Source organism: Salvelinus alpinus, chromosome 4 (assembly GCF_045679555.1).
Source record: "Salvelinus alpinus chromosome 4, SLU_Salpinus.1, whole genome shotgun sequence".
NCBI lineage: Eukaryota > Metazoa > Chordata > Actinopteri > Salmoniformes > Salmonidae > Salvelinus > Salvelinus alpinus.
Genome location: NC_092089.1, coordinates 64,467,220 through 64,481,459, shown reverse-complemented (window position 1 = coordinate 64,481,459; position 14,240 = coordinate 64,467,220). Strand labels below are relative to the sequence as shown.

At 42.0% G+C, this 14,240-nt stretch overlaps 1 protein-coding gene across 1 annotated transcript; it reads right to left on the bottom strand.

Annotated features, from left to right (window-relative positions):
• Nucleotides 1–5,891: 5,891 nt before the first annotated feature.
• LOC139574133 (homeobox protein CDX-1-like) lies at nt 5,892–9,312 on the bottom strand. Its single transcript, XM_071398336.1, has 3 exons — nt 8,790–9,312; nt 7,403–7,551; nt 5,892–7,124 (listed from the first exon to the last, which is right to left on the bottom strand). The coding sequence occupies exons 1-3, from the start codon at nt 9,199–9,201 to the stop codon at nt 6,921–6,923; spliced, it is 765 nt and encodes a 254-aa protein (XP_071254437.1). The 5' UTR covers nt 9,202–9,312; the 3' UTR covers nt 5,892–6,920.
• Between the last annotated feature and the right edge of the window lie 4,928 nt (nt 9,313–14,240).

The window sequence follows — 14,240 nt, the reverse complement described above, 5'->3', positions numbered from 1 at the left end:
TGTGGGATTTCCTTCAAGACTGTTGGAAACGCATTCCAGGTGAAGCTGGTTGAGAGTTCCAAGAGTGTTTAAAGCTGTCATCAAGGCAAAGGGTGGCTACTTTGAAGAATCTCAAATATAAAATATATTTTGATTTGTTTAACACTTTTTTGGTTACTACATGATTCCATATGTGTTAATTCATAGTTTTGATGTCTTCACTATTATTCCCACAATGTAGAAAATAGTAAAATAAAGAAAAACCCTTGAATGAGTAGGTACTGTAATTGTGAGGCAGGGCAACAAGGCTCTTCCTCTTTCGTCTAAGTAAGAACCTATGACTAGTGTTTCTTTTGTCACAAACTGAGTGAATTTTACTGAACGGCAGGGGCAGCTGGAGTATCTTTCCTACCACCTTTGCATAGGTTTTGTTTATGCCGTAAAACACTGACAGGTTATGAAAATTCCCCACTGGATGAAAAATAGATGACTTTGTTAAAGTACAGGAGGTTGATTTGTTAAGTAGAGCCCTGTGTTGTGAAGAGACATGGAGGCTGTGTTTGGACTGCTGGGGATCTTAGTAGGAGTGTCTCATGGTAAGAAGTTTCTTTATGTGTCGGTGTCCCTCTTTTTATGCATAATATAAGGAGTTTTGTACAGTATATAAAGCAGTAAGAGCATCGCTTGTTCACAGCTCTTTGTGATACAGTATACTGTAGGTTACTCAGAATCACTTTTGTCAAATTAATACCTCTCATAAACTGAGGTGCTGTTACAGTATGTTGCCAATTAACCCATAAGATTCTAGGGGGGGGGGGGGGGGGGGGGGGGCTACTAAGCTATATAGAATTGTTTTAAGAAGGTCATACCAAGGATCATTTTGCTATATGATTTTGAATAAGACCCCTTGAAATGATTAAGTTTAGCCTTATTGCTATTAGCCCATACAAATGCATTGAATAACAGATCATCCCATGAAAGAATCTAAAGGATATTTGTTCTGAAGTGTATTTCCTATATCTGAGAGATATAAGAAATATCAGGAAACGTGTATATACACTACCATTCAAAAGTTTGGGATCACTTAGAAATGTCCTTGTTTTGAAAGAAAAGCAAAAAAAATTGTCCATTAAAATAACATCAAATTGATCAGAAATACAGTGTAGACTTTGTCAATGTTGTAAATGACTATTGTCGCTGGAAACTGCTAATTTATTTATGGAATATCTACATAGGCGTACAGAGGCCCATTACCAGCAACCATCACTCCTGTGTTCCAGTGGCACGTTGTGTTAGCTGCATTAAGTGCATTAAAATGCATTAAGATGGAACGAAATTCCACAAATTAACTTTTAACAAGGCACACCTGTTAATTGAAATGCATTACAGGTGACTACCTCATGAAGCTGGTTGAGATAATGCCAAGAGTGTGCATAGCAGTCATCAAGGCAAAGGGTGGCTACTTTGAAGAATCTAAAATGTTTTGATGTAACACTTTTTTGGTTACATGATTCCATATGTTATTTCATAATTTTGATTTCTTCACTATTATTCTACAATGTAAAAAATGTAGAATGAGTAGGTGTCAACTTTTGACTGGTACTGTATATGTATTACATTTTTTGCACTGAACAGTCTCATATATATACTTCCATATACTGTTGCGTGCTTGTATCATCATCTGTAAAATTGAACTCAAAACGGGGACAGTAATAGTCACTGACTTTCTTCTTGATTTTCAGGTATGGTGACCTCCTGTGATGCTGGACAGAACAGGTCATGTTATGCAGCTCTGGGAGGAACTGTCTATCTCCAGCTGGTGACTAATGCCAGAGCATCTGAAATCACGTTTAAAAAAGGCTCCAATGGTAATTCTATACGAATATTCCGAATGAAAGACAACAAGGTGATAATCCATGACTCCATTACAGCTAGGTCACACTTCTTCATCAGCAATGGGACATTTATGATAAATAACACAGAAAGGACTGATTTAGCTGAATACGTAATTGTAACCTTTGATAAAAATGGAACATCATTGGGCACCAGAAGACTACAACTGTTAATTGAAGGTAAATGCCTAACTCTCTAACTCATGACTATATTATTTGATTATTTGATACATTCATTTCACCATTCGCTTCCTAGATATTAATTTAGGACATTTCATCAACAAGTATGATGCCATCAATGACTTATAAATCAAAGTAACTAAAAATGCATTTAATAATGTGTAACTATTTAAAGTATGTAAATGTGTCCATAGAGCTGTAATTGTGATAAACTAGACAGCAAGCAGTAACAACATTATAACCTCAACATAAATACCATTGTTCATCTTCCCCCATAGCCCCTGTGTCCCATGCAAAGCTGTCCTCTGAGTGTCTGTCTAATGGAGAGGTTAGGGTGTCCTGCTCCTCTGAGGGGGACGGTCCCCAGTACAGCTGGACTCTGGATGGACACCCACTGAGAGACACTGAGGCCTCTCCTGGTGACAAGACAGACACCATCACGCTGAAGAAAGGCCTGTCTGGAGATCTCACCTGTACCGTCAAAAACAACATCAACAGTGTTACCACCAGCGAGAGAATCTCGCACTGTCCAGGTTATCTGCTGTTTAATTTATATTGTTAAACAGACGTATTATGAAATAATATGAATGATTAATGATAAAAATTATGATAATGATCAATCCTTATCAATGGAAATTGACCTGTTGAGAAACTGCACAGTCCATTTGCCAGTGTTTAATTCAGATACATATTTGATTCCTGTATGTATTGCCTACAGCACTCATATATATGAACTGCACCAAACCCAACAAGACAAAGACAGCAGAGTGGGTGATTGCAGCTGGTAATACCCTGTGTGCTAAGCCTACACCAGTGGCACCCACGACTGTGACTGAAGCCTCCACCAGGAAAACAACCACTGGTAAGGTACTTGACACCTTTGTGACCTCCAGACCCAGCAATCACACAAATGCCACCCAAAATATCAGTGACAAAAGCCCATCAGACCCTGTGGAATTTCAGTAAGTGATAATGCTCACCCTGATGTTTTATTGGTGTCATTATTATTATACAGTTTAGTCTATTATTATTTTTTTTTAACCATTTTAAATAGCAAGCACACATAAAACTTGAAAAAGCCATACTTGCACATGAGTAAAATCATGGAGGATAACACACAATAAAGTCTGGGACTTATTTCCATGGTGGTCCTCTTGAGACAAGATGGCCATGCAAGATCAAACACGGTTGAACACAGTATGGCAGCGAGATAATACAGTATAAAAACGAAGAAGAACATCTATCGCATCATTGCAGTTATATATCGTAGGGGACATTCATAATGGAACAGAAGACTTCAAACAATGCAGAGAGAGCTTCTCCAAGACATTTGCTAATGTTAGTAAGCTCTGTGCTAAGTATGCTCTCCAACATAGTTTTACTTGAATGAGACACCAGAAGTGTAGAGTCATCCGCATAAAGGAAAAGACTGAGAACAAGCCTCTTTCGTATCGTTTATATACAGTAAAAACAGTAGTTGTCCAAGCAGGCTCCCCTGCAGAACACTACAACTTATTGGATTTGCCTGAAACAGTGAACCATTTAACCTCTACCACTAGCTCCCTACTTGACAAGTAGGACTTTAACCAGCCTAGAGGGATACTGTTTAACTCCAGTGCCTCCAGTTTGGAGATTAGGAGACAATGGTTGACTGTATCAAAGGCCTTTTGAAGGTCAAGAAGTATCATTCCACAAAGACAATTAGCATTTCCTGTTAGTGCAGGAGGATTTTCCTGCTGTAACAAACGGTCTGAAATTAAAATCCTATATCTGTAGTAACATTGGTGGCTGGTTTTACAATGGAACAACCTTCCACACTTCCATATGTTGTTTTGTTTCCTCTCTTTTACCCAGTGATCATCTGGATGGCAGCAGGGTCTCTGGCAGCAATGGTTATTGTCCTAGTGATGGTGTTGGCAGTTTACTGTGTCCAGAAGAAAAATAAACCTTCAAAGACGCCAGGTTAGAGGCAATTTATCAGTACCTTTTCATTTTTTCTTAAGTACTACAATTTACAGCTTTTACCAGTCTTGCCAGTGAAATACTAGATGTAATGTCTCCCCACCTGTCCCTCTCGCTCGCTCGCTCTCACTCTCTCTCTCGCTAGCTAATGATGACAGCCAGGATGTGGAATACGCTGATGTCAGGATACTGAAGAAGCAGAAGAGACAGAAGGAGATGGAGGCGTCGATGGAGGTGGAGTACAGACAGATGAAAGTGGTGGGGGTTCCCCAGCAGCCAATGGAGGTGGTGTATGGACAGTTTAAAATATTACAGGGTCCCCGGGGGAAGGTAGACACACCTGAGGAGGAGGACTGTGTGTACGCCAGGGTACAGAAAGGCCAGGGAGTAAGGTACTGTCTAGATAGAACATGAATGAATAGAAGGACACTGAGAGTTGAATCACTGAGAGTCTGAGATGAATCACTGGCTGCGTCCCAATGATCTCTCCTTTTCTTGTTCACTTCCCTTCTTGGATTTGGAAGGAAATGAATGGAATATGGAATATCCCTGTTGCCCATGGCAACACCAATCCAATGCTTTTAAATGTGTGGGAAATAGTGAACGAGCGCAAATTTCAGGAAGAAAGAGATTATTGGGATACAGACGACAGGCATGTTGAATCATGTCGTCTTAGTTACAAAACACAGCTGTTACTGTAAATGTATGTTCACACTTTAGAGCACATACTGTCTGTTTCCAAGAAGTGGACACTGTCTGTTTCCAAGAAGTGGATACTGTCTGTTTACAAGAAGTGGATACATCACTTCTGTTTTTCTTTACCACGTTTGTTTCTTTGGAAAAAGTGTTTAACCTATTTACGTGTGTTCTTGTTTCAGTTGTGTGACATGTCACAAATTCTTACATGTGTTTGCTGCATGATAGAAGTATTAAAATAGTTATTTCAAGTAATGTTTTAAAGAATTTTTGATTTTGATAATTGCATAACAGAAATTGAATGACCAATTTCAAAATACCTTAAGTCAATACTTTAAAGCTTGCAGTCCATCTCCCTAGTTGACACATCTTGAGATATTGCTAAAAATCAAATATACTCTTATTTGTCTATGAGGAAAATCATCCTGGCATCCACACACATGCATACATTTATGGTAATATCTAAGATAGTAGTTACATGATGATCTTTATACAGCACAGTACCTGTACAGCAAATAAGATCATGTATAATTTTTAGAAATTGTTATTTATTTTTGAGCTAATGCAATAATAAGCTAATAAGTTGTAAAATAGTTGTTCAGATACATGGTCATATCTTTTCACACCATCAAAATCTTTTTTTTCTTCCCTTGAACCTTTCCACATCTCTGGTTTTGGGGGGTTAAAGTTGGTGATGCATTTCCTGTTTGAGTCGCATTATTTCCAGTTGAGAATCCCCTCGTTAACTAAAAATAAAGCATATATGATTTTGCCATATGGTATCTCATTCTCACTCAATAAGTTAAGCTAAAAGAACAAATTGTGAAGAGGCTGTTGATAAATAAAGATAATGTGTCTAACAAAGTGTGGATAACAATGTAATATGCAGAGGAATCACTTGTCGTGCTCATTGTTGATGCCACTGTGTGATTGGAAACTGCAATTTGATAATAAAATCCTGTGTTTTAAAAACAAGCAAAAGTTGTTCCTGTCTTCTCTAATAGTACAGTATAGAGGTCAGAGGTCAAGGTTAAGAGCATTGGGCTATCATTCATCCCATCTGAGGAGTAATAAACACAGTCTTTATGGCCAATCATAGTTGAATTCTCCACAACCCCAGGATCATTACCTCTCTATGGTTACTGATCTATAAGACAGGTGACACAGATGCCCAGGTATGCTGCTGTAATTCATATAACTAACATGTTCTTCTGACATCTTCTTGTCATGTCCCCTATTAGACAATAAGCAGGGAGAAAAGGGTATGCAATTTCAAAATCAGCAGACTGCACAGATTAATTTGAAATTCATAAGAGTTAAGGCCAAATACTGTCATATGGGTACTGTAAACTGGGGATGTAAGTGTCCATAAGTTTTACAGCAATGCAATGAGTTCAATACCCATCATCATGTGACTTAGATAAGGCTTTTATCAGTTTGATAGCGCAATCATGAAACTTTTCATTTGACTATGGCATTAAAATAGCAAACTCATCACTTGTGGCGAGACTGTAAACGGCTAAAACGGGTGGTTTCTCTCCTTGGTGATCATGGATGACTTGGCACATACTGTACAGGGTATACAGCAGGTTTTCAAACTTGTTTTCAGGTGTCCATTTTGGCAAAAAACGGGACAAACAACATCTATATGTAGCCTAGGTGTCAACGATACACTTGTAAAGTCGTTCGCAACACAGAAATGTTTGTACCAATAAGACGTTCCAAGACATTTATTTGTCTGGATGAATCATATGATTGAGAAACTGAGGCCAGCTGTAGATCAACTATCAGGATGTGAAGAGAAATACCCCTGCTTACTTCGTATCTCAACATCTCTTCAATTGAATTTCCCTTCACAGTGCCTCAAAACGAATCAAACCTTTCAAGCAAAATATTGAAGATAAAAATCTATTTAAAAAAAAAAACATGAGATCAGATCAAAACATTTACGTTATTTTTTTTTGTTACAAATTCATTTGCGTCAACAAAATATAAACACAAAAGCAGTTGCAAATAAGGCACTTATGTCTTTTATACATATTTGCATAGTGTAACCTGTTCTTCTCTCTCTTTCTTCTTATCACAACACAGACCGTAGCATTCTACTACAGGTGTGCAAGACGCATGTAATAGGGTTTTCATCATATCACTGAGGTCAATTACATCTTCTGTAGTGATTGTCATGGGAACAGCAGTTTAATATTGTTATCCTCAGTACTCCTCTTTGATAGTCATTGATATTTTCTCTGACAACAAGCTGGAGCTGGTTGCCATGGAGCCGTTGCTGGGGTCAGCCAGGCAGGATGGAGTAAAGGTCAGGGTAGTTGTAGTCTTAGAGGCCTGCTGGGACTGCTGGATCTTCTTCTTGGTAATTTTCCTCTCCTTGGCTCTCCTGTTCTGGAACCAGATCTTTACCTGTGGTGATATCAGAGAATGATGAGACCTACATTGCTCTCTGAGACTCACCTGTAGCGCTCTGAGACCCACCTGTAGCGCTCACCTGTCTCTCTGACCCACCCGTCCCTCTCATCGACATGTCTGCTCTCTGCCATCTACCTGTCTCTCTGAGAGGCCCCGGGCCAGCTCTGCACTGGAACTCTTTCTACAGCTCTCCAACTGTCTCTGTAACACACACCCGTCTCTATGACACGGCTGTCTTTCTGACGCCTGTCTGTTTTGTCTCTCGGACCCACCTGTCTCTCTGAGAGGCTGAGGCCCAGGGCCAGCTCCGTCTTCCTCCTGATGGTGATGTACCGGCTGTACTGGAACTCCTTCTCTAGCTCTAGGCGCTGCTCGTCTGTGTACACCACCCTGTACTTGTCCTTGGTCCGCGTCTTCCCTCCTGGAACCAAACACAAGTATGACAATGCAACAAGTATAATAATAAATGTGTCTATCAACTATTAAAGGACTGGTCCAGCACTGAGTATTTGTCAAGGATTTTGATGTCGATGTTCTAAATTGGTTAAATTGGTATGTCAGGTGATATGATAAATACAAAAAGAGGGATTGGCATACGTAGATTCAAGTGTAAGCAGTGTGAAGATATCGCCATGACTCAGGCTGCACAATGTATGAACAGTAGTGTCACCGCAGACTGCTACATTTGCTGATGGAGATATGTCTGGAGCCGTGTTAAGAGTTGAGTCTCACACGTGGGGGTGGTTGAAAGCTCTCTGGCGCCTGTGAAGCCTCATCTACCCTATTAGTCATGTTAATCATAAGCACCGTGTAAGAGACTATGTAAGACATTACTGTGGTGGTTCTTATCACTGTGAGAGCTGTTTACATAGGAGTTTACATAGATAGCCTCCCAGTCCCACTTGCGTGCGTGCGTACACACACAATTACTATACACACACACAACACACATTCTCACACACACACACACACACAGCGCCAGGGACGGGTGAGTCAGGGAGATGGTATTGATCCACAGGAGAGGTCTTGACGGCACGGCGTGACCGAACATTGATCGCAGTAGGGCGAGGAGGGGAACACAAAGTGAGATAAGGCCAGGAGAGTTTCCAGTAGAGGAGGGTTGATCCTGTCCTGTCTGAGACACCCAGCCCAAACCAAACCCCTGGCTGTCAGCCTTATCTGCTTAACCTGTCACCCCCACAGTGGACAGAGAGGGTGGGGAACCACAGGCTACAGAATCCCTCGCCTCGGATGTTAGCTTTTCACTAAGATATTTTAACCAGCGGAAAGGATAGGTGAAAAGGTTCTGTTTGATGAATGTGTGTGACGTTGTGCAATGGTTCTGGAACGTGTGTATATGAATATGTATTCTGTTTCCAGTGTGTCAACAATGCTTGTTTTGTATCTTGTAAGCCTACACCCACTCAAAATGTTAAACCTGCCATTGAGCACTGACATTGGAGCAACAAATCCATAACGTGTGCTATTTTTCTAATAGGTGTAGTACTCTCCGCAAAGTTCATAAATCAACAAACTGTTTCGGGCGTTCAACGATAAGTAGCCTACTGTACAAAATAAATACATTTTATTGAGGAAATAAACTAAGCCAATTCATAGATATGAGACAGGCTCGAGGGGATTGGGATTCGGGGAGTTTACCTGTACTGGATGAATGTACATTGTGTCTGATCCAGTCGTATGAGTTTCTTCTCTCTGAGTCTGGAGAGTACTGCCCGGCAGGCGAGTTGAGTGAAGGAAGAGTTCCCGGCCCCGTAGGCAGGATGGATGTCAGATCCGGGGAACTGAAATTGATCTGTTCTGTACCTGGGCTCAAACCGTGGAAGTCCGCGCTCTGGCCATACGGTGACCACTGCTCCCGCGGACCTGCTAAGTAAGCAGGGTTCCACACACCTGCCGTCTGGGCATGCGGGTCACTGACGCCTGTGACGTGATGATAACCGGTGAAATCCGTATACTGCATGAAGTTCTGACTGTTCAGAGGTTGAGTCGGGTGTCCCACGTAATTTGAGTACATTCCGGTGTTTTTATCCATCAGGTAACTCACGTACATCTCAATGAATTAGCTCCTCTGCGCATGGTAATCCACAAAATGATTTCAACCAATTCTCTAGAAATTCCTAGAAATCTATCTACGTGACTCGACCTCCTGTAACCTACGCACCTGTTCTGTATCTACACCTCACCACACCTTTTATATAGTGTTGTTTCCTGGACAAGTTGACAGTTCGAAGGTATCTCCATGACGTCAACTTTACAACCTGGAGGGACTACCTAGTTAGCTCAGCCCCTCACATCAAGATTAAATCGGGTATTTTTCAGAAATTGTGTTAATGAAAAAGTTAGGATCAGCTGAGGCCATTGAGGGGAGGACATTGTGGTTATTTCGTGTACAAGATGATTCCTTCAATCAAAGTCATTCACTGTGTTTATGTCTGTACGAGGTGGGGTTGGGGTTGGGGAATATATTCCCTCCTTAAAGTCTGATACACTGCATGACTTTACAGTGATCCTAGTGGGGCATCATATTACCAGACATGACATGCAGGCCTACAACCTGAAATGAGGGACAACAACGTGCTGGGGTAAAGTACATTTCATGTGTGTGATCTGCTGTCCTCTACTGTTTGTGAAAAGTAATGACGTTTCTTGGGTTTGAAGTAGGCTGCCACCTCAAAAACGACTTTTACTTTCACCTGAGGCAATTAATGCTGTACAGACCCTTCTACTTACTTTATGAATAAAAATGTCACATTGTTGATCATCTACAGTGACAGCCTACTCAGCTGGTGCAAAGACACCATCCATTAGAATTTCGGAAGGGATGGCATTTATTAAAGATTGAAGTCAATATCTAGTCTAGACGTCCACTAGCGACAATCCACCATTAGCACCGGCTAAGTGAACACTAAAGGATGAGAAACTGTTATAATACTCTTAAAGCATCCAGCCAAGTTCACCTGCCGGCGCCCTATAAACCTGATGTCCATCAGAATGTGTCGGAAAATGTACGGTGATCTGGCACCCAGACAGAATATAGCTCATACTGTACTGTAAATCCCGCTTTCTCTACCACTTGTAATGTAAAGAATAGCTTATAAAGTAGAGCTTTTTGTGGAGAGTGTGTTTTCAGCACTGGTATCTTGTTGGACTGTGTAGGGCCACACATATCTTGTTCGTTGTTGCTGCAAACAAGACAGACAGACAGACAGACAGACCGACAGACCGACAGACCGACAGACCGACAGACCGACAGACCGACAGACAGACAGACAGACAGACAGACAGACAGGCAGGCAGGCAGGCAGACAGACAGACAGACAGACAGACAGACAGACAGACAGACAGACAGACAGACAGACAGACAGACAGACAGACAGACAGACAGACAGACAGACAGACAGACAGACAGACAGACAGACAGACAGGAATGCTAGGCACCCACACGCACGCACGAAGCATGCACACTTCAGCTCAACAGGCAAGTCTGTCCATTACACAACACAGATTCCAGACATAAGCTTTGAGCAAAGCCAACTGTCTGAGCTTTATGTAAGTCTAAAACTCTATTATAGCTCCTTGAAAAAAGTCTCCAACATCTGCCGAAAAGTTTCAAACCACAAAACGCTTTAAATAGAACATACTGCATATAGACAACTGAGTTAGAGAAATAAGAATCAGACTTTTTCTAATTCAGAGGTAGATTGAATTGTCTCTGTGGTTAAGTGTAGTAGTCCTACATAAACAGTATAGCATTTCACCACTGTATGTCTTGTAGACACGTAAAGTGTAACTGGGGAAGTAATCATAGATTTCTAGCCTCTTTGGGCCACTTGTGAGACGCTTACACGTGTCAGGAGCCCTGCCTCTGGGCGGTTATGAGTTGTTATGGGTCCCCAGGCAGACCCAATGCTTTGATGTTCACCAGCCTCCTCCTGGAGGGAAAGATACTGTGGACTTAAGTCACAGCCTGAGGCAACCTGTGGCCTACAACAGGGGCGTCACGATCCCCAAAAATCTGAGGGGGCACAAAGTACGTGAGAATCGCTACTGGGTGGACACCGGTAAATTGGAAGATTTTGCATTTTTCAAACACCTGAAACCTATCTAGAGCCATAATCATTACGCTTAATTCTATGTCCAAAATATGTCTATTTTTCTGCATATCTAAGCATTCCTCTTGAGCTGTCTGTATCCTCCTGAGTGGCGGTCCTTTTTAATGAAACAAAATATGTTTCTCTGCAGCTCTGCTAATATCTGGGTCAAAGATTGGTCGGAATGTGAGTCTTATTCTGTACACTTAGTTATTGCTTGCTCTTCAAAAGTCTACAAACCTTGCCAGCAGGCATGCCAGCTAAGATAGTTAGACAAGCTAGCTACTCTAACTTGATTGATAGCCTGAAATGGCATCTTGGTAGCTAGTTATGAGGTTGGGAGATTGGGAACCTATCTGGGCTAGCCAAGGCCAACTTCATAAAATTGCTAGGTGGCTAGTAGTATTACAGAAGTGGAGAAAGTACAAATCTGCAGGGGCACATGCCCCTGTGTTGCCCCCTATGGGCATGATGCCTCTGGCCTACTGCGCCTCGCTAAATGCTGTGTTATCTATTCGTACTGTGTTATGTAATACTTTATTATGCAATACTAAATGTGGTTGCCGGAAGTTTATCCCACAGATCGTTTACAAACCTCAAACAAGCAAGCCATTGATAACGTCATAACAATTATCTTTAAGTGTTTAATTGTGGCCAGTATTCATTCTTATACAACATAATTCTCTCTTACTGTAACTACTGATGAGGATTGCCCAATTTGAGACTCTCCACACATAAACAAATATACAGTAGGCAGAACTGCATGGCACCTTATCCTAGCTCGAATTAGTGATTTATTACCCTACTAAGCTTTCTATATTGTTACACCCTGATCTGTTTCACCTGTCTTTGTGATTGTCTCCACCCCCCTCCAGGTGTCGCCCATCTTCCCCAGTATCCCCTTTGTATTTATACCTGTGTTCTCTGTTTGTCTGTTGCCAGTTTGTCTTGTTTGTTCAAGTCAACCAGTGTTTTGTGTTTCAGCTCCTGCTTTTTCCAGTCTCTCTTTTCTCGCCCTGCTGTTTTTGACCCTTGCCTGTCCTGACTCCAAGCCCACCTGCCTTACCACTCTGCCTGCCACTGAGCCTGCCTGACGACCTGTACCTTTGCCCCCCCCCCCTGGATTACCGACCTCTGCCTTACCCGGACCCTGAGCCTGCCTGCCGCCCGGTACCGTTGCCTCACCTCTGGTTTACTGACCCCTGCCTGGCTTGACCTATCTATTGCCTGCCACTGTTGGAATATTAAACTATTGTTTATTTGACGCGGTCTGCATCTGGGTCTTACCTTCATACCTGATTATATATAGGGTTTGACATTTTCCCTTTAACTACAAAACATATCCTCTCTTGACCACTCCCTAGACTACTCCAACTGTTGTGCCATTGTAAAAGCCACCGCCCCCTTAAGTGAGGCCATGTAAATATGACTGTGGATAATTCACCAGGCCTCCCAGCAACACATGCGTGTCCCAGCCAGTCAGTCCATTGGCATTCTTGGCCTAGCCAGTCACAGGGCTTAGACTGACATATTTCTACCGTGATGGTCTGTCCCAAAAGAATAGCTGGCCTGTTTTTAATTGGAGGATGTTTAGACTGTTTGTCTCTGCTCCCGTCATTCCTCGTAGATAAGAGTATGTGGGGAAGTGATGAGTACTGTATAGCAGCCATGGTGTTACTATTACTGGTATTTCAAAATGAGGATGTTTTCTACATCTGGTACAGTAGATGGAGAAGCAACAGCTGTAGCAGAGGGCTAATGTTCCAGTGATAGAAGTTGAAGTAATTGATGTTGTGGTAGTGGCAGCAGTGCAGCGATCTATACTGCAGCGATCTATACTGCACTAAGAGCTCACTTCGGTCTTGTAGAGAACATGATAATATATATTCTAAAGTACTACAGTAGATTACTATTGCATTAGTATAAAACTGTGAGGTGGGGCACACTATGCTCCGACTGGCAGCTCCTGTTCTGAAGACTATGGTGTTTTCCCCTCTGAACTCCATGTGTTGTGTTGTAACTGCCCTCCTATCTAACTACTGGGCACTCTACATCCCTCTAACTGCTGCTGCTGGGCCTTCACATTGACTCAAACAATTAAAGGAGAGTATGGTCCAATTTGCCCCCTCATCTCTAACTCTCTGTCCCGCCCGTTCCCTCTCAGGAGGCCCTCTCTAATAGAAAGAAAGGCCTGAGTCAGCTGCTGGCTGGCATTGTGAATTTTCAGGCCATCCACTCATATCCTGGGAAAGGAGAAATTAGGAATCTGGCCAAGATTGAAAACAGACTTGGGCACAGACATTGAAAACACAGAGAGCGAGATATTCTTTCAAACTGAAAGCAGAGCTCCTTTGCACAGTACAAACCTGCTGTTTTCTCTCACTCTTTCACACTTTGTGTAGATGAGGTGATTAATACTGAAAGTGAAGCTGAGTTATGTTAAGTGAAAGAGAGACTTGTTTTTCGTTCATTTTCTATAGCCTAGCACAGGCTTGCCAAAACATGTTTTCTCCTGGAATTGTCCCGTTCTCTCACTTTGTTGTGCTCGTTTTGAGTCTTAGATGCAGATGCAGTCCAGTCCTGTTGCTAGTAGCGACTGTCGGAACCGCTTCAGTTCAGTTACACCTCAAACATATCACACCGGTGGTGAGCCTTCGAACAACAAACACACCCTGATCCATGTGTTTGACTCGCCATCTTCCCCCTCTGTCTACCCCTCCTCGCTCTCGATCTCTCTCTCAATTCAATTTCATTTTCAATTTAAGGGATGAATTGGCATGGGAAACATATGTTAACATTGCCAAAGAAAGTGAAGTAAATAATAAACCAAAGTGAAATTAACAATTGCATCTCTCTCTCTCTCTCTCTCTCTCTCTCTCTCTCTCTCTCTCTCTCTCTCTCTCTCTCTCTCTCTCTCTCCCTCGCTCCATGTGTCAAAGCCTCAGCAGTGGTGGATCAGGAGCACTGGCAGTCTCTTCTGGGTGAGAGAGACCGTATT

Bases quoted from the DNA above. Each gene is read 5' to 3' on its own strand.
- LOC139574133 (XM_071398336.1), bottom strand. From the start codon at position 9,201: ATGTACGTGAGTTACCTGATGGATAAAAACACCGGAATGTACTCAAAT. The intron at 7,552-8,789 runs GTAAACTCCCCG...GTTTGGTTCCAG, and splicing joins TGTACATTCATCCAGTACAG to GAGGGAAGACGCGGACCAAG. The intron at 7,125-7,402 runs GTGGGTCCGAGA...ATATCACCACAG, and splicing joins TCAGCCTCTCAGAGAGACAG to GTAAAGATCTGGTTCCAGAA.